This window comes from Triturus cristatus, chromosome 7 (assembly GCF_964204655.1).
Source record: "Triturus cristatus chromosome 7, aTriCri1.1, whole genome shotgun sequence".
NCBI lineage: Eukaryota > Metazoa > Chordata > Amphibia > Caudata > Salamandridae > Triturus > Triturus cristatus.
Window position 1 is genome coordinate 8,553,593 of NC_140590.1, and position 20,555 is coordinate 8,574,147.

The window sequence follows — 20,555 nt, forward strand, 5'->3', positions numbered from 1 at the left end:
TCAGACGTGATAAACTCGAGCTTGTATCATGAGCTAGGGCTCATACATTACCGCTTCCTTATATCATGTGCTAGGGCTCAGGCGTGATCAACTCGAGCTTGTATCATGGGCTAGGGCTCATACATTACCGCTTCCTTATATCATGTGCTAGGGCTCAGGCGTGATAAACCCAACCTTGTATCATGTGCTAAGGCTCATATATTACCGCTTCCTTATATCATGTGCTAGGGCTCAGGCGTGATAAACCAGACCTTGTATCATGCGCTAGAGCTCACACAACTGCTCCCTCGTACAGTGCTCAAGGCTCATACATTACTGCTCGTCTGTATCATGTGTTAGGGCTAATGAATAATAGCTGCTCCCTTGTATTGTGCTCCAAGGATGACACGTGGTAACTGCTCCCTTGTATCATGTGAAAGGGCTCACAAATGATACCTGCTCTTCCCTGTCATCTGCTAGTGCTCACATTTGGTAAAGGCTGCCTTGTATCATGTGCTAGAGCTCACACATAATACCCATTCTTTCATATCATGTGCTAGGTCTCATTCATGGCAACCGCTGCCTTGTATCATGTGCTAGGGTATCACACGTGATAACCTCTCCCTTGTATAATGTGCTAGGGCTCTCACATGATAACCTCTCCCTTGTATAATGTGCTAGGGCTCACACATGATAACCTCTCCCTTGTATAATGTGCTAGGGCTCAAACATAATGACCGCTCTTTCGTTTAATGTGCTAGGGCTCCCACATGGTAACCTCTGCCTTGTATCATGTGCTAGGGCTCACACATGGTAACCTCTACCTTGTATCATGTGCTAAGGCTCACACATGGTAACCTCTGCCTTGTGTCATGTGCTAGGGCTCACACATGGTAACCTCTGCCTTGTATCATGTGCTAGGGCCCACACATGGAAACCTCTGCCTTGTGTCATGTGCTAGGGCTCACACATGGTAACCTCTGCCTTGTGTCATGTGCTAGGGCTCACACATGGTAACCTCTACCTTGTATCATGTGCTAGGGCTCACACATGGTAACCTCTGCCTTGTATCATGTGCTAGGGCTCACACGTGTGCTCCCTCACATACACATCTGTGTAAGAAAATCCCAATGATGCCATCAGCTGCTTCCCTTCTGTCCTGTCCTGTGGTCGCAGGTAGCAGAATGATTATCAGTCCCTATTTCCAGCATGAATGACCCCCATAGGGTGACCTACGGAGGGCAGAGGGCTCCAGGGACCCTTGAGGGGTCAGTGTGGGCGGACATCACACCCAGGGTCAGGGGTGGGCGTGTAGGAGGAGGTGTAGTGTGGGACAGACAGACAGCAGGTACTCGGGCGCCCCAAACACCAGTAAGAGTGACAGCCCAAGAAAGAGATGTCACTCCCTGGAGATGGCAGACATCAGCCCCCTGGAGATGGCAGACATCAGCCCCCTGGAGATGGCAGACATCAGCCCCCTGGAGATGGCAGACATCAGCCCCCTGGAGATGGCAGACATCAGCCCCTTGGAGATGGCAGACATCAGCCCCTTGGAGATGGCAGACATCAGCCCCTTGGAGATGGCAGACATCAGCCCCTTGGAGATGGCAGACATCAGCCCCTTGGAGATGGCAGACATCAGCCCCTTGGAGATGGCAGACATCAGCCCCTTGGATATGGCAGACATCAGCCCCCTGGAGATGGCAGACATCACCCTCTGGAGATGGCAGACATCACCCTCTGGAGATGGCAGACATCACCCTCTGGAGATGGCAGACATCACCCTCTGGAGATGGCAGACATCACCTCCAGAAATATCTCAAAAGTGGAACGAAGGGGCCTGACGTGGCTTCATTTTTAAGCAGAAGATGAATGGGTTCTGGCAGAAGATGGAACGGTGAGAGAATGCCCCTTTAACTGCAGTCTAATGGAGGCTGGAGGGGCTGGTAAGGTCAGTAGGAGCGCACTTCCAGTGTTAGTTACAGGCAAAGGAGGTAACCCCAGTGACATCCAGTGATGCGGAGGCCTCTCCCCAGCTCAGTAGACATCAGAAGCGAGCACAGAGTCACTAAAGAGCTCCACAGGTCAACGGAGTAATGACCGATGGCCCCAGAGCAGTGACCGAGGGCCCCCGAACAGTGACCGAGGGCCCCCGAACAGTGACCGAGGGCCCCCGAACAATGACCGAGGGCCCCAGGGCAGAGGCTTCGGCCCTCCAGCGAGGGGATCCCGGGGTGGCCTAGACGTACATGGCCCTGGACATGACGAAGCCTTTGTCGTCCTGGTAGTGGTCGGAGGCCGGGTACGACAAGTCATTGTAGATGGGGTTGATCTGCTCCAGGTAGTCATCCTCCATGCTGGGGGGGTCCTCAGTGTGCTCCAGGTCCTCGTCCACTGTGACCTCCTGGTAGAGGGGCTGCGTCTGTGGCAGAGGGGACAAAAGCAGTGAGTGAGACTTCAGGTGTCAAGATTCCGGCCTCCATCACACACAAACAATCCTCCCATCAGACCACTGGACTGTTCCATGGTCCTCTTGCGTACTGCGCCATAGCCATGCCTCCCCCAAACCTGCCCCTGTGCGCTGCATCATGTCCACTGTACAATAGGCTTCATAACTACTCTCCATGGATGCACACTGTGCCCTGCGTCCCACCGCTGGGCTCCACTGATGCCCTCTGTGCCCTGCGCTGCGTCCCACTGCTGGGCTCCACTGATGCACACTGTGCCGTGCGTCTCACCGCTGGGCTCCACAGATGCACACTGTGCCCGGTGTCCCACCGCTGGGCTCCACTGACGCACACTGTGCCCGGTGTCCCACCGCTGGGCTCCACTGACGCACACTGTGCCCGGTGTCCCACCGCTGGGCTCCACTGATGCACACTGTGCCCGGTGTCCCACCGCTGGGCTCCACTGATGCACTGTGCCCTGTGCCCCACCACTGGGCTCCACTGATGCACACTGTGCCCTGCTTCCCACCGCTGGGCTCCACTGATGCACACTGTGCCCTGTGTCCCACCGCTGGGCTCCACTGATGCACACTGTGCCCTGCGTCCCACCGCTGGGCTCCACTGATCCACACTGTGCCCTGCATCCCGCCACTTGCCTCCACTGATGCACACTGTGCCCTGCGCTGCGTCCCACCACTGGGCTCCACTGATGCACACTGTGCCCTGCGTCCCGCCACTTGCCTCCACCGATGCACACTGTGCCCTGCGTTCCACCACAGGGATCCACTAATGCACACTGTGCCCTTCACTGCGTCCCACCGCTGGGCTCCACTGATGCACACTGTGCCCCGTGTCCCACAGCTGGGCTCCACTGATGCACATTGTGCCCTACACTGCCTCCCACCGCTGGGCTCCACTGATGCACACTGTGCCCTACGCTGCGTCCCACCGCTGGGCAAAACTGATGGACACTGACCTGAGTCCCACTGCTGGACTCCACTGATGCACACTGTGCCCTGTGCTGCGTCCTACTGCTGGGCTCCACAGATACACACTGTGCAATGCATCCCACTGCTGGTCTCCACTAATGCACTGTCCTTTGTGTGTCCCGCTGGTCTCCACTAATGCACACTGTGCCTTGTGACCTACCGCTGGGCTCCACTGATGCACCCTGTGCCCTAAGCTGCGTCCCACCGCTGGGCTCCACTGATGCACCATATGCCATGCGCTGCGTCCTACCGCTGGGCTCCACAGATGCACACTGTGCCCTGCGTCCCACCTCTGTGCTCCACTGATGCACACTGTGCCCCACCGCTGGCCTCCACTGATGAACACTGTTCACTGCGTCCCACTGCTGGTCTCCACTAATGCACTGTCCTTTGTGTGTCCCGCTGGTCTCCACTAATGCACACTGTGCCCGGTGTCCCACCGCTGGGCTCCACTGATGCACACTGTGCCCTGTGTCCCACCGCTGGGCTCCACTGATGCACACTGTGCCTTGCGTCCCACCGCTGGTCTCCACTGATGCACACTGTGCGCTGCATTCCACCGGTGGGCTCCACTGATGCACACTGTGCCCTGTGCTGCGTCCCACCGCTGGGCTCCACTGATGCACACTGTGCCCTGTGTCCCACCGCTGGGCTCCACTGATGCACACTGTGCCCTGCTTCCCACCGTTGGGCTCCACTTGATTCACACTGTGCCCTGTGTCCCACCGCTGGGCTACACTGATGCACACTGTGCCCCACCAGTAAGCTCCACTGATGCACACTGTGCCCGGCGTCCCACCGTTGGGCTCCACAGATGCACACTGTGTCCCACCACTGGGCTCCACTAATGCACACTGTGCCCTGCGTCCCACCTCTGGGCTCCACTGATGCAAACTGTGCCCTGCGCTGCGTCCCACCGCTGGGCTCCACTGATGCACACTGTGCCCCACCACTGGGCTCCACTGATGCACACTGTGCCCTGCTTCCCACCGCTGGGCTCCACTGATGCACACTGTGCCCTGTGTCCCACCGCTGGGCTCCACTGATGCACACTGTGCCCTGCGTCCCACCGCTGGGCTCCACTGATCCACACTGTGCCCTGCATCCCGCCACTTGCCTCCACTGATGCACACTGTGCCCTGCGTCCCACCGCTGGGCTCCACTGATGCACACTGTGCCCTGCGTCCCGCCACTTGCCTCCACTGATGCACACTGTGCCCTGCGTTCCACCACAGGGATCCACTAATGCACACTGTGCCCTTCACTGCGTCCCACCGCTGGGCTCCACTGATGCACACTGTGCCCCGTGTCCCACAGCTGGGCTCCACTGATGCACACTGTGCCCTACACTGCCTCCCACCGCTGGGCTCCACTGATGCACACTGTGCCCTACGCTGCGTCCCACCGCTGGGCAAAACTGATGGACACTGACCTGAGTCCCACTGCTGGACTCCACTGATGCACACTGTGCCCTGTGCTGCGTCCTACTGCTGGGCTCCACAGATACACACTGTGCAATGCATCCCACTGCTGGTCTCCACTAATGCACTGTCCTTTGTGTGTCCCGCTGGTCTCCACTAATGCACACTGTGCCTTGTGACCTACCGCTGGGCTCCACTGATGCACCCTGTGCCCTAAGCTGCGTCCCACCGCTGGGCTCCACTGATGCACCATATGCCATGCGCTGCGTCCCACCGCTGGGCTCCACAGATGCACACTGTGCCCTGTGTCCCACGTCTGGGCTCCACTGATGAACACTGTGCCCTGTGTCCCACCACTGCTCTCCACTGATGCACACTGTGTCCCACCGCTGAGCTCCACTGATGCAAACTGTGCCCTGCGTCCCACCTCTGTGCTCCACTGATGCACACTGTGCCCTGTGTCCCACCGCTGGCCTCCACTGATGAACACTGTTCACTGCGTCCCACTGCTGGTCTCCACTAATGCACTGTCCTTTGTGTGTCCCGCTGGTCTCCACTAATGCACACTGTGCCTTGTGACCCACCGCTGGGCTCCACTGATGCACCATATGCCATGCGCTGCGTCCCACCGCTGGGCTCCACAGATGCACACTGTGCCCTGTGTCCCACCGCTGGGCTCCACTGATGAACACTGTGCCCTGTGTCCCACCGCTGGTCCCCACTGATGCACACTGTGCCCTCCGCCCCACCGCTGGTCCCCACTGATGCACACTATGCCCTCCGTCCCACCACTGGGCTCCACTGATGCACACTGTGCCCTGTGTCCCACCGCTGGGCTCCACAGATGCGCCCTGTGTCCCACCGCTGGGCTCCACTGATGCACACTGTGCCCTGTGTCCCACCGCTGGGCTCCACTGATGCACACTGTGCCCTGTGTCCCACCGCTGGGCCCCACTGATACATACTGTGCCCTGTGTCCCACCAGTAAGCTCCACTGATGCACACTGTGCCATGCGTCCCACCGCTGGGCTCCACTGATGCACACTGTGCCCTGTGTCCCACTGCTGGGCTCCACTTATGCACACTGTGCCCTGTGTCCCACTGCTGGGCTCCACTGATGCACACTGTGTCCTGCGTCCCACCACTGGGCTCCACTGATGCACACTGTGCCCTGCGTCCCACCGCTGAGCTCCACTGATGCACACTGTGCACTGTGTCTCTCATCACTACTATCCACTGATAGATCCTGTGCCCCACCGCTGGGCTCCACTAATGCAAACTGTGCCCTTTGTGTCCCGCTGGTCTCCACTGATGCACACCGTGCCCTGTGTCCCACCGCTGGGCTCCACTGATGCACACTGTGCCCTGCGTCCCACCGCTGGGCTCCACTGATGCACACTGTGCCCTGTGTCCCACGGCTGGGCTCTACTGATGCACATTGTGCCCTACGCTGCCTCACACCGCTGGGTTCCACTGATGCACACTGTGCCGTGCGTCCCACCGCTGGGCTCCACTGATGCACATTGTAGGAAGGTGGAATTTGACTATATGGTTGCCCCCACTTTTTTCCTGGTGTTTTGCTGGTTTTTGACTTAGTTTGACTGAGATCCTGCTTTTCAGGACCCCAGCCTAGCTGCTTTCCCCTTTAAATTGATTACCAGTACTTTAGGTACACTCCAGATTGAATTCTGGGGTACCCTTATAAGTCCCTAGTATATGGTATACTATGTACCCAGGGCATAGGTACCCCAGAGGCCTACCAGGGGCTGCAGCATGTATTATGCCACCCCTGGGAAGCCTTCCAAAATGACACCACAGGTCTGCTACTGCAGCCTGGGTAAGGTGATGCATGCACCCCATACTGAGATATAGGTTCACTATATCTCTCGATATCACTGCACATATAAACCTATTAGTCACCCCTATGGCAGGCCTTAACAATCCTGAAGGCAGGGTGCTTGGTTATATGTGAGAGGGTGCCCCTGCATGAGCTAAGCCCCTCTGCAGCCTTCGGAATCCATCCTCTGGGGTGGTCTGTGATGCAGCCTGACCATATACTCTTAGGTGCATTATAACCTCAAGGTAAATGCTAACTTTGGGATGGCTGCACAGAAACATGTCGTGTTTGGTGTCAAACACCTTGGAATCGTACACCACACCAGTAACTGGTGTGGGAGTATGATCCCACCCTTCTAGAGGGAGAGACATGACAGCACCGGTATTGAATATGCTACTTACCAGTATGCATCTGTTCTTGGCATGTAGGGCTGCTGACATTCATATCTGTGCATAGATCGCCGCCTAGTGTTGGGTCCGGATGTTTGCACGTTGTTGTCCTGGAAGAGTCTTCGAAGTATCACGAGATAGGTGACTCCTCCCCTGGACCACAGTGCGCATGGGCATCCTCTCCATCCTCAGATTGTTTTTCGCCATTGTGGCAGTGATGGAGTAGATACAGTAAGTGATGACCATGCTATACAGTAATTCTGAGTGCTGCAGCCGCTACAGGCGCCGGGGAGGAGGGTGGGCGATATGAATGTCAGCAGCCCTACATGCCAAGAACAGATGCATACTGGTAAGTAGCATATTCAGTTCGAGGCATGTGGGCTGCTGAATTCATATCTGTGCATAGATTGTATAGCAGTCCCTCCATTAGCGGCGGCTGCCCGTGCCAGCTGCAGCAGTCTGAAAAAGAGTTTTGAGAACAGCCTGTCCTACAGCTGCCTGCTGTTTTGAGTGTACATCTACACAGTAGTGTTTGGTAAATGTATGTATAGTGGACCATGTGGCTGCTCTACATATTTCCTAAAGGAATGTTTCCCAGGAAAGCCATGGACGCCCCTAACTTTCGTGTTGAGTGGGCTCGTGGGGGAATCGTTAATGTGAGTTTCTCTTTTTGATAACAAATTTGAATACATCTAACGATCCATCTGGCTATCCCTGCTTTGGAAATGGCGTTGCCCTTGTGTTGTGGAGAAAAGGCAACGAAAAGTTGTTTTGTTTTCCTAAAATCCTTTGTTCTGTCTATATAGTACATGAGGGCCCTCTTTACATCTAGTGTATGGAGCATTCTTTCTGCGACATTTTCTGGATTTGGAAAGAAAACAGGCAGTTCAATAGTCTGATTCATGTGGAACTGCGATATCACTTTAGGCATGAATTTGGGGTTGGTACGTAGTACAACTCTGTTTGCTTGAACCTGTATGAATGGCTCTTGAATGGTTAGTGCCTGAAGTTCACTAACTCTTCTCAACGAAGTGATTGCCACTAAGAAAGCTACTTTCCAGGTGAGGAATTGAATCTCACATGAATGGAGACGTTCAAAAGGTGGACCCATTAATCTGGTGAGGACCACATTGAGGTTCCACACTGGTGCTGGTGGGTGTCTTGGAGGAATCACTCGTTTGAGTCCCTCTAAGAAGGCTTTGATGGCCGGCACTCTGAATAAAGAGAGGTGCTGCCTGTTTTGAAGATAGGCTGCTATCGCGGTGAGATGTATACGTATGGAGCTGTATGCCAGATTGCATCGGTATAAGTGTAAAAGGTAACCGATGATGTTTTGAATGGATGCATCCAGCGGATTAATGTCATTGTTGTTGCAGTAAATGACAAACCTTTTCCATTTAGCCGCATAGCAAGCTCTGGTTGTGGGTCTTCTGGCCTCCTTGATGATATCCATACATTCAGGTGGCAGGTTTAGGTAGCCAAACTCTAAGACTTCAGGAGCCAGATTGCCAGGTTAAGCTGTTGCGGATCTGGGTGCTGAATTTCGCCATGGTTCTGCGTTAAAAGTGTGGGTGTGATCCGCAGCCTTTGATGCAGCACCACAGAAAGTTCTAGAAAGGTGGTGTACCACGGTTGGCGTGCCCACGTCGGAGCAACCAGGATGAGCGTCAGTGAGTGTTGTCGCAGTTTGCGTGCCACTAGCAGTATTAATGGCGCTGGGGGAAAAGCGTACGCAAATCTGCCTGACCAGTTCATCCATATCGCATTGCCCTGCGACTGTGGGTGCGGGAACCTGGCGGCAAAGTTTCGGCATTTTGCGTTTTCCCGTGTGGCGAATAGGTCTATCTCTGGATGACCCCACTGCAGGAAGTACGGTTGGAGTACTGATGGGTGTAACTCCCACTCGTGCATTTGGTGGCTGTGTCTGCTGAGCAGATCCGCCATTTTGGTTGTCCTTGCCCGGGAGGTGTTCTGCCATGAGGAACATGTTCCTCTGAATGGCCCACTTCCACATGCTCTGAGCCAGATGAAACAACTGTGGAGAGTGTGTTCCTCCCTGCTTCTGTATGTAGTACATGGCAGTCATGTTGTCCGTCCGGATCAACATGACTTTGTTGCACAAGTGTACTTTGAATGCTTTCATAGCCAGGAAGATTGCCATCAGTTCCAGAAGGTTGATGTGCATCTTCTTTTGTTGTGTCGTCCATAGTCCCTGCACTGTGTAATTGAGTACATGAGCTCCCCATCCCTGGAGAGACGCGACCGCTGTCAGTATTATTTGCGGAACAGGCTCTTGGAACGGTCGGCCCTTGCAAAGGTTTTGTGGATTCCACCAATGCAGAGAGTTGTATGCCTGACCGCTCACCAACACTAGGTCTTAATTGTCCTTGAGCCTGATTCCATTGACGTGCCAAGCACTCCTGAAGCGGGCGCATATGAAAATGCAGGAGGCCATCATGCCTATCAACTGCATGAACACTCACGCAGGAAGGGAGTGTTGAGGTTTGAACTTTGAGATCAGCAGTTGCATGCTGTTGATCCTCACTAAATTTGGCTGAGCTGTGGCTGCCAGAGTGTTTATGGTGGCGCCCAGGTACTGTTGTACGTGTGCGGGTTGGTGATGTGATTTTGGGTAATTTAGTGAGAATCCTAGACTGTGAAGAAGGTGAATGGTGCGGGACATGTGGCTGGCACATTGCTGGGCTGACTTTGCCTGAACAAGCCAGTCGTCCAGGTAAGGGAAGACGTGAATGTGTTGTCTCCGTAGATGTGCAGCCACTGTAGCTAGGCACTTGGTGAAAACTCTGGGTGCTGTTGTTACTCCGAAGGGGAGAACTTTGAACTGATAATGGTGATCCTGAATAGTGAACCTGAGATATTTCCTGTGTGAAGGGTGTATGGGTATGTGGAAGTACGCATCTTTTAGGTCCAGTGTTGCTAGGAAGTCTCCCTGACTGAGCAGCGGGAGAACCTGCTGTAGGGTGAGCATATGGAAATGCTCTGAAAGAATGTAGTGGTTGAGGGGTCTCAGGTCTAGTATAGGTCTGAGAGATCCGTCCTTTTTTGGGATTAAGAAGTACAGAGAGTACACCCCTGTCCCCTGTTGGTTGACGGGCACGACTTCTATTGCACCTTTTTGCAGCATACTTAGCACTTCCAGCTGCAATAATGCTAAGTGCTCTACGGACATAGGACGGTGCTTTGGCGGTATGTTGGGTGGAGTGGACGTTAATTCTAGACAGTAACCGTACTGGATAATTTCCCTGACCCACCTGTCTGTGGTGATGGACTTCCAGACTGACAGGAACTGTTGGGAGTCTCCCCCCGACAGGTGTTATGTGGGCGGGTGGGGGAAGGCGTCACTGTTTGTTTTTGGGGGAGGACCTGGTGTTGCCGTACCCACGTCCTCTGCCTTTGGTGCTGGATCCACGATATCCACCTCTATTGTTTTTATCATAGGTACTTTATTGTATTGCTGCTGGGACCCCTGACCTCTAGCTGCTCCTCTATTCCCGGGGCGACGAAAGGAGCCACTCCGAAACTGCTGCGACTGCAGAGCCCCCATTGATTTAGCAGTTTCAGTGTCTTTTTTAATTTTTTCGAGGGTAGTGTCAACCTCGGGGCCAAATAAAAAGTCTGGGTTGACCGGTTGATTTAAGATATTGTTCTGAATTTCAGGTTTGAAGCCTGAGATTCTCAACCATGCGTGCCTCCTCAACATTACGCTTGTGTTGATCGCCCTTGCTGCAGTGTCGGCTGCATCTAGTGCGCATTTGATGGACGCATTTGTAAGGAGTTGTCCCTCTCTGATAAGGAGCTCCGCTGCCTCTTTGTATTCATCTGGCAAGTGTTGTAGCAGTGATTCTAGTGTGACCTATAATAACGGGCCAGGAGTGCCTGGGTGTTGGCAATGCGCCAGATGTTTGCCGCTTGCGCTGCTATCCTTTTGCCTGAGGTCTCCAGCACCTTGGACTCCTTGTCTGGGGGAGGAGCATCACCCGTTGTTTGTGAATGGGCTCGTTTGCGAGCATTAGAAACAACCATGGAGTCTAAAGGTAACTGACCCCTAATGTACATAGGGTCTCCGGGTGCAGGCTTGTATTTTTTTTCGATTCTGGGGTTTAACACCCGTGCCCTGGTTGTTTCTTTAAAAATGTCTTTTGCAGGTTTCAGAACCCCCTTCAACATTGGCAGAGTTTTGACGGTTTTCTCAGAGGAGGCGAACGTGTCCACTAAGAAATCTACCTCTACAGTGTCAGAATGGAGTTCCACTCCATGATTGGCAGCAGCCCGTTCTATGAGGGCATTAAAGGCAGCAGTGTCCTCCGTGGGAGATGTCTTTATATTATAAAGCTGCGTGTCAGGAGCATCTGGTGCGTTACCCTGGTCGGTGGGGTCTCCCCATGCCTGATCTGGGTCTTGCATGTGATCATCAGGATCGATATCCACCGGGTAAGTGGTATCATCCCCTATATAGTCCTCTCCGGCGTCTTCCTCGGAATGCGTAGGAGAAAAAGACAGTGGGTCCTGAAGGTAGGGTTGAAAGGTTTCGTGAAGCACTGGTGTGGAACCTGCTGGTAGCTTTTGTTTCAAAGGAATCTTGTACGAGTCCAATCCTTTCTCTGGTGTGATCTAACGCTTGCGGAGCAGCAGTCTACCAGTGCCGGCATCGATAAAGTGTGCCTGTGAAGGCTCGATATCGATTCGTCCAGCGGATAGTGTCTGTGTTTGGTGGACACGTGTCCGAATTTCGAACATTTTCGGTGCCTTGGGCGGCGGCAATCCAAATGTGATGTGCGCCGGCGCCGAGTGTGCTTTTGCGGCCTTGTGCGTTTCGGGACCCGACGTAGGTTCGAGGGTTGCCCGGTCCCTGATGCGTTGCAACGACGCTGAGACCTGTTGCAAGGTGAACGCAGATGGCGCTTTGGAACCGATAGGCACCTTGGAGGCAGGTGTCGAAGCGGTATCCGATTTTTTCCCAGTCTTTGTGTCGTCGATCCGAAGGTGGGTATCGACGCTTTTTGGAGCCGGTGATTTGCTAGGCGCCGCACCCTTTGATATCGACGCTGACGGATCGACCACCTTGACCTTGGTGGGTGGGGCCGTAATCTTCGGTGCCATAGGCTGAGGCGCCTTGTGGGGACCGAGGGCCTTCTTCTTTGGCTCGGTGCCGGAACCCATCTTGGTGAGCTCGGCACCGAAATCTCTTTTGGTGTGTTCGGTGACCTGTGCCGAAGGAGTGGAGGGCTTCGAGGCCTTCGATCCGATCGCAACCGCTTTCACTTTCGGTTTTTATGTAACCGGTGCGACGGATGGTTTCGGTTTCACTGAATGAAATCCGGTCATCTTCGATAATAATGGCTCCTGTGAAATGTTCGAGGCCGGGCTTTGAGGCGGGGCCGAAGAACTGTGTGACTGATCTTGAGTAAGGCCCGCAGGCGATCCCTCGACCTGAGCCTTATGACGACTTTGTCTCTCGGCCTCCGTAACGACGGGTTGGCCTAGCTCTTCGCTGGAGCTATCTTCCTCGGCCCCAAGGGCCTCATCGTAGTCTCCTACCTCGCCGACGACGTCTTCGTCCTCGAAGATCACCTCATCATCGTCCTCCGATCGGGATTCACGTTCGGAAGCATGGCTGGAGTCTATGTCTTCTACGCTCTCGGCTTCCTCATCCTCGGTGCTGAAGATGTTGACCGGGGCAGGCGCGGATTGCTGTGCCTCTAATCTCGCTGCCCGTCGATTCCACAGAGTCTTCTTCGAGCGGAACCGGGCGCAAGCCATGCATTTCGACTCATCATGATCCGGTGAGAGACATTTGTTGCACACCGGATGGACATCGACGTGTGGGTATTTCGCATGGCATAAAGGACATCTCTTGAAAGGAGTCCTCGATTCCATCGTCGAGCATTGATCGATGTTCGGACCGAAGCGGATCCGAAAAGCGTGAAGAAGTTACTAAAACACAAAATAAACTGGTCGATACCGAACGCGAACAATACCGACGAAACTAAAGGCCTTTTGGCCTTAAACTAAAGTTTACGAACTTGAGCTAAGATAAGCACATCCGAACCCAATGGCGGAAAAAAACAATCTAAGGATGGAGAGGATGCCCATGCGCACTGTAGTCCAGGGGAGGAGCCACCTATCTCGTGATACTTCGAAGACTCTTCCAGGACAACAATGTGCAATCATCCGGACCCAACACTAGGCGGCGATCTATGCACAGATATGAATTCAGCAGCCCACATGCCTCGAACACCCAGTACCAGCTAACAGAGTCCTGGCATAATGGTTTCCCATTACAGAGAGGTGTCACCACCTCCCAGACAGGCTTTAGTGTATTGGGGCCGGGTGGGTGCACTCCAAGAGTGCTTTGAAGTCTGCACTGGGGGCACACTTGGTGTCCCTCTGCATAGTCCAGCTCAAACCAGTTGGAACTACCAGCCCCTGCTCTGGCGTGAAACTGGACAAAGGAAATGGGTGTAGCCACCCCTTTTTCCTGACCCTCCCACAGGTGGGTTCCTAGAGTTTGTCCCACCCCTTCCTTGGGTATAAGATAGGAATCCCTGGCTACAGGACTTTACATTACACCTGGATGAAACTCTGATACATAATCCTGTAACTTCGACGATCTACATTGAACTAGATGACTGAAGAATCTCCCTTGGAGTAAAGGAGTTACTCCCCTGCAAGGCAGGCACCAAAGACGCATCTGACCGGTTTGCATCTCCGAAGCTCCTGAGGACTCTGAAGAACTTTGCAACACAGGAGGTGGGTTCCCGTGGTCTCTGAGGTCGATCTGTTCCCACAGCAAGTCTGAGGCCTGTATCCCTCGTGGCGACCGTGCAACCCGAACCCCTGGACACCGCATCACTTTGCAGAAGCATCAGCTTTCCAGCGACTCCTGCAGCTGAGCTTTTGGTTATTTGTAGCCCTGACCCCGAACAGCATTTGCACTGAAGATTGTCCGCCTACACTCCACAAGTGTTCCGTGAGCGGGCCCTTCGCGTTTTCTCTCGATGTCCCTTCGCGATCCCTGGTCCGTCGACTGATGGGTCCCTGTGAAGGCAACTCTAAGTTTAATTGGGCTTACCTGGTTGCTCCAGACGTGCCCCGACTCTCCATCGCTTGGGGAGTCCCCAGGACCTTGCTGGTCCGCACCGAAGCATCTTTTCTCTTCCTGCGTAGGATGCTGTTGTCAAGTCTTGTGTTCAATCCAAGCCCCGACACTGCAGCACTCGGCATCCTTCGTGGGACAGCTCGAATTCAGCTCTTGGTCATCATCGCCTCCTGGTCCTCGTGGCTGCAGAGTCAAGCTTCACCTCTTCGCACCTGAATTACCCGATATCGGTGGGCATTCGTCTATCGTGCCTGTGGTCACTGGCAAGTGACCCAGACTCTGTCCCCTCTGCTTTCAGGTTCTTTGGATCTTCGATCCAGGCTTGGATCACAACAGACACTTTTCTTCTTCCCGGCAGCAGCACTTTGCTGCAGATCGCCGTTGAAATCAACGACGATTCCCAACACCATTTGACACCTATGCACCCGGCTTCCTTAGGTGAGGTAATTTGAATATTCCCGTGCTCCCGTGGGCGCTGGCCCTTGAAGCCCCTAAGTCTATAGGGGTTTGCTCAAAGTCCTCTCCTAAGTGTCCTTAACTTCTAAAATTCCAACTGAGACTTTCCCATAGAATAGTACGGGGCTTGCACCCGAGTTCTCACACTGCACGCATCCCCCGTGAGTCTCCTGTGTCACTGCCTTGGGTGGTTCCTAGGGGTCCCAGCGATTCTGCGTGCTCTAGGCACTGTGTCTAGTCAAGTCGTGGTTCTTATTCCACTTAATATATGGTTTGGTACGCCCCTAGGGCCCATTGTATATTGTGCTATTTACTGTCGTTTTAGAACTGTATTATTGTGTATCTTGGACTCTAATCTCAAAGAGATTAGTAGTGAGTGTTTAGAAATAAGTATATATATATTTCTATATATACACCTTGTGTGGTTCTCCTTTCATTTAGTGATTCAAAAGGTTATAATCTGGTAAATCAAGCTGCTTTACACTCCTTCAAGACTTAGCCTGAAGACTGCTCTCCATAGCTAATACTAGGATAGCTTTCAATAAACGTTGTTTTTAAACCTATCATCAATAAGGGGTTGTTTGGACTGGTACAAGGTGCCCACTATAACTAGTGGACAGCATATACCAGTCCAACTTCTCACAAATACTGTGGCAGGCGTCCCACCGTTGAGCTCCACAGATGCACACTGTCCCAACGCTGGTCTCCACTGATGCACACTGTGCCCGGCGTCCCACCGTTGGGCTCCACAGGTGCACACTGTGTCCCACCACTGGGCTCCACTAATGCACACTGTGCCTTGCGTCCCACCGCGGGTCTCCACTGATGCACACTGTGCGCTGCGCTGCATTCCACCGCTGGGCTCCACTGCTGCACACTGTGCCCTGTGCTGCGTCCCACCGCTGGGCTCCACTGATGCACACTGTGCCCTGCGTCCCACTGCTGGTCTCCACTGAGGCACACTGTGCCCTGCGTCCCACCGCTGGGCTCCACTGAGGCACACTGTGGCCTGTGTCCCACCGCTGGGCTCCAGAGATGCACACAGTGCCCTGCGTCCCACCACTGGCCTCCACTGATGCACACTGTGCGCTGCATTCCACTGCTGGGCTCCACTGATGCAGTGTGCCCTGTGTCCCACCGCTGGGCTCCACAGATGCACACTGTGCCCTGCGTCCCACCACTGGCCTCCACTGATGCACACTGAGCACTGGATCCCACCACTGGCCTCCATTGATGCACACTGTGCACTGCGTCCCACCACTGGTCTCCACTAATGCACACTGTCCTTTGTGTGCATCTCATCACTACTCTCCACTGATGCCCACTATCCCAACACTGGGCTCCACTGATGCACACTGCGCCGGCGTCCCACCGCTCGGCTCCACTGATGCACACTGTGACCAGCGTCCCAGCACTGGGCTCAACTGATGCACACTGTACCCTGTGTCAGACCCCTGGGCTCCACTGATACACACTGTCCTCTGTGTGTTCCGCTTGTAGCATCCAATGGTGCACACTGTGTCCAATGAGTCACACTGCTGGGCTCCACTGATACACATTGTATCCTATGTGCCGCACTGCTGCCTCCACTGATACACATTGTGTCCTATGTGCCACACTGCTGCCTCTACTGATACACACTGTGTCCTATGTGCCACACTTCTAGCCTCCACTGATACCCACTGTGTTCTATGTGCCACACCGCTGCCTCCACCGATACACAGTGTCCTATGTGCCACACTGCAGCCTCTGATACACTGTGTCCTATGTGCCACACCGCTGCCTCCACCGATACACACTGTGTTCTATGTGCCACACTGCAGCCTCTACTGATACACACTGTGTCCTATGTGCCACACTGCTGCCTCCACTGATACACACTGCTGCCTTCACTGATACACACTGTGTGCTATGTGCCACACTGCTCCCTCCACTGATACACAGTGTCCTATGTGCCACACTGCAGCCTCTACTGATACACTGTGTCCTATGTGCCACACCGCTGCCTCCACCGATACACACTGTGTTCTATGTGCCACACTGCAGCCTCTACTGATACACACTGTGTCCTATGTGCCACACTGCTGCCTCCACTGATACACACTGCTGCCTTCACTGATACACACTGTGTGCTATGTGCCACACTGCTCCCTCCACTGATACACAGTGTCCTATGTGCCACACTGCAGCCTCTACTGATACACTGTGTCCTATGTGCCACACCGCTGCCTCCACCGATACACACTGTGTTCTATGTGCCACACTGCAGCCTCTACTGATACACACTGTGTCCTATGTGCCACACTGCTGCCTCCACTGATACACACTGTGTGCTATGTGCCGCACTGCTTCCTCCACTGATACACACTGTGTCCTATGTGCCGCATTGCTTCCTCCACTGATACACACTGCTGCCTCCACTGATACACAGTGCCTATGTGCCACACTGCTGCTTCCACTGATACACAGTGTCCTATGTGCCACACTGCAGCCTCTGATGCAGTGTCCTATGTGCCGCACTGCTGCCTCTACTGATACACACTGTGTCCTATGTGCCACACTGCAGCCTCTACTGATACAGTGTCCTATGTGCCACACTGCTGTCTCCACTGATACCCACTGTGTACTATGTGCCGCACTGCTGCCTCCACTGATACACATTGTGTCCTATGTGCCGCACTGCTGTCTCCACTGATACACATTGTGTCCTATGTGCCACACTGCTGCCTCCACTGATAGTGTCCTGTGTGCCATACTGCTGCCTCCACTGATACCACACTGCTGCCTCCACTGATACACACTGTGTGCTATGTGCCGCACTGCTGCCTCCACTGATACACACTGTGTTCTATGTGCCACACTTCTAGCCTGCACTGATACATACTGTCTCCTATGTGCCACACTGCAGCCTCTACTGATACACTGTGTCCTATGTGCCACACCGCTGCCTCCACCGATACACACTGTGTTCTATGTGCCACACTGCAGCCTCTACTGATACAGTGTCCTATGTGCCACACTGCTGCCTCCACTGATACACACTGCTGCCTTCACTGATACACACTGTGTGCTATGTGCCACACTGCTCCCTCCACTGATACACAGTGTCCTATGTGCCACACTGCAGCCTCTACTGATACACTGTGTCCTATGTGCCACACCGCTGCCTCCACCGATACACACTGTGTTCTATGTGCCACACTGCAGCCTCTACTGATACACACTGTGTCCTATGTGCCACACTGCTGCCTCCACTGATACACACTGCTGCCTTCACTGATACACACTGTGTGCTATGTGCCACACTGCTCCCTCCACTGATACACAGTGTCCTATGTGCCACACTGCAGCCTCTACTGATACACTGTGTCCTATGTGCCACACCGCTGCCTCCACCGATACACACTGTGTTCTATGTGCCACACTGCAGCCTCTACTGATACACACTGTGTCCTATGTGCCACACTGCTGCCTCCACTGATACACACTGTGTGCTATGTGCCGCACTGCTTCCTCCACTGATACACACTGTGTCCTATGTGCCGCATTGCTTCCTCCACTGATACACACTGCTGCCTCCACTGATACACAGTGCCTATGTGCCACACTGCTGCTTCCACTGATACACAGTGTCCTATGTGCCACACTGCAGCCTCTGATGCAGTGTCCTATGTGCCGCACTGCTGCCTCTACTGATACACACTGTGTCCTATGTGCCACACTGCAGCCTCTACTGATACAGTGTCCTATGTGCCACACTGCTGTCTCCACTGATACCCACTGTGTACTATGTGCCGCACTGCTGCCTCCACTGATACACATTGTGTCCTATGTGCCGCACTGCTGTCTCCACTGATACACATTGTGTCCTATGTGCCACACTGCTGCCTCCACTGATACAGTGTCCTGTGTGCCATACTGCTGCCTCCACTGATACCACACTGCTGCCTCCACTGATACACACTGTGTGCTATGTGCCGCACTGCTGCCTCCACTGATACACACTGTGTTCTATGTGCCACACTTCTAGCCTGCACTGATACATACTGTCTCCTATGTGCCACACTGCAGTCTCTACTGATACACAGCGTCCTATGTGCCACACCGCTGCCTCCACCGATACACACTGTGTTCTATGTGCCACACTGCAGCCTCCACCGATACACACTGTGTTCTATGTGCCACACTGCAGCCTCTACTGATACACACTGTGTCCTATGTGCCACACTGCTGCCTCCACTGATACACACTGCTGCCTTCACTGATACACACTGTGTGCTATGTGCCACACTGCTCCCTACACTGATACACACTGCTGCCTTCACTGATACACACTGTGTGCTATGTGCCACACTGCTCCCTCCACTGATACACAGTGTCCTATGTGCCACACTGCAGCCTCTACTGATACACTGTGTCCTATGTGCCACACCGCTGCCTCCACCGATACACACTGTGTTCTATGTGCCACACTGCAGCCTCTACTGATACACACTGTGTCCTATGTGCCACACTGCTGCCTCCACTGATACACACTGTGTCCTATGTGCCACACTGCTGCCTCCACCGATACACACTGCTGCCTCCACTGATACACACTGCTGCCTCCACTGATACACACTGTGTCCTATGTGCCGCACTGCTTCCTCCACTGATACACACTGCTGCCTCCACTGATACACAGTGTGTGCTATGTGCCACACTGCTGCTTCCACTGATAGTGTCCTATGTGCCGCACTGCTGCCTCCACTGATACACACTGTGTCCTATGTGCCACACTGCAGCCTCTACTGATAGTGTACTATGTGCCGCACTGCTGTCTCCACTGATGCACATTGTGTCCTATGTGCCACACTGCTGCCTCCACTGATACACACTGCTGCCTCCACTGATACACAGTGCCTATGTGCCACACTGCTGCTTCCACTGATACAGTGTCCTATGTGCCACACTGCAGCCTCTGATACAGTGTCCTATGTGCCACACTGCAGCCTCTGATACAGTGTCCTATGTGCCACACTGCTGCCTCCACTGATACACACTGTGTCCTATGTGCCACACTGCTGCCTCCACTGATACACACTGCTGCCTCCACTGATACACACTGTGTCCTATGTGCCGCACTGCTTCCTCCACTGATACACACTGCTGCCTCCACTGATACAGTGTGTGCTATGTGCCACACTGCTGCCTCCACTGATACACAGTGCCTATGTGCCACACTGCTGCTTCCACTGATAGTGTCCTATGTGCCGCACTGCTGCCTCCACTAATACACACTGTGTCCTATGTGCCACACTGCAGCCTCTACTGATAGTGTCCTATGTGCCACACTGCTGCCTCCACTGATACCCACTGTGTACTATGTGCCGCACTGCTGCCTCCACTGATGCACATTGTGTCCTATGTGCCACACTGTTGCCTCCACTGATACACACTGTGTCCTATGTGCCACACTGCTGCTTCCACTGATACACACTGTGTCCTATGTGCCGCACTGCTGTCTCCACTGATACACATTGTGTCCTATGTGCCACACTGCTTCCTCCACTGATGCACATTGTGTCCTATGTGCCACACTGTTGCCTCCACTGATACACACTGTGTCCTATGTGCCACACTGCTGCTTCCACTGATAGTGTCCTATGTGCCACACTGCAGCCTCTGATACAGTGTCCTATGTGCCACACTGCAGCCTCTGATACAGTGTCCTATGTGCCACACTTCTAGCCTCCACTGATGCATACTGTGTCCTATGTGCCACACTGCTGCCTCTACTGACACACACTGTGTCCTATGTGCCACACTTCAGGCCTCCACTGATACGCACTGTGTCCTATGTGCCACACTGCTGCCTCCACTGACACACAGTGTCCTATGTGCCACTCTTCTGCCTCCACTGATAAAAACTGTGTCC

At 53.9% G+C, this 20,555-nt stretch overlaps 1 protein-coding gene across 2 annotated transcripts in view; it reads right to left on the minus strand.

The window, feature by feature from the left end:
- Positions 1-2,080: 2,080 nt before the first annotated feature.
- Positions 2,081-20,555, minus strand: part of NECTIN2 (nectin cell adhesion molecule 2) — a 303,490-nt gene continuing 285,015 nt past the window's right edge. For both annotated transcript variants that reach the window (XM_085615476.1, XM_085615477.1), the window contains one exon: positions 2,081-2,401. In XM_085615476.1, the coding sequence (XP_085471602.1) occupies positions 2,219-2,401 (183 nt within the window). In that variant the 3' untranslated portion in view covers positions 2,081-2,218. The remainder of the gene's footprint in view (positions 2,402-20,555) is intronic.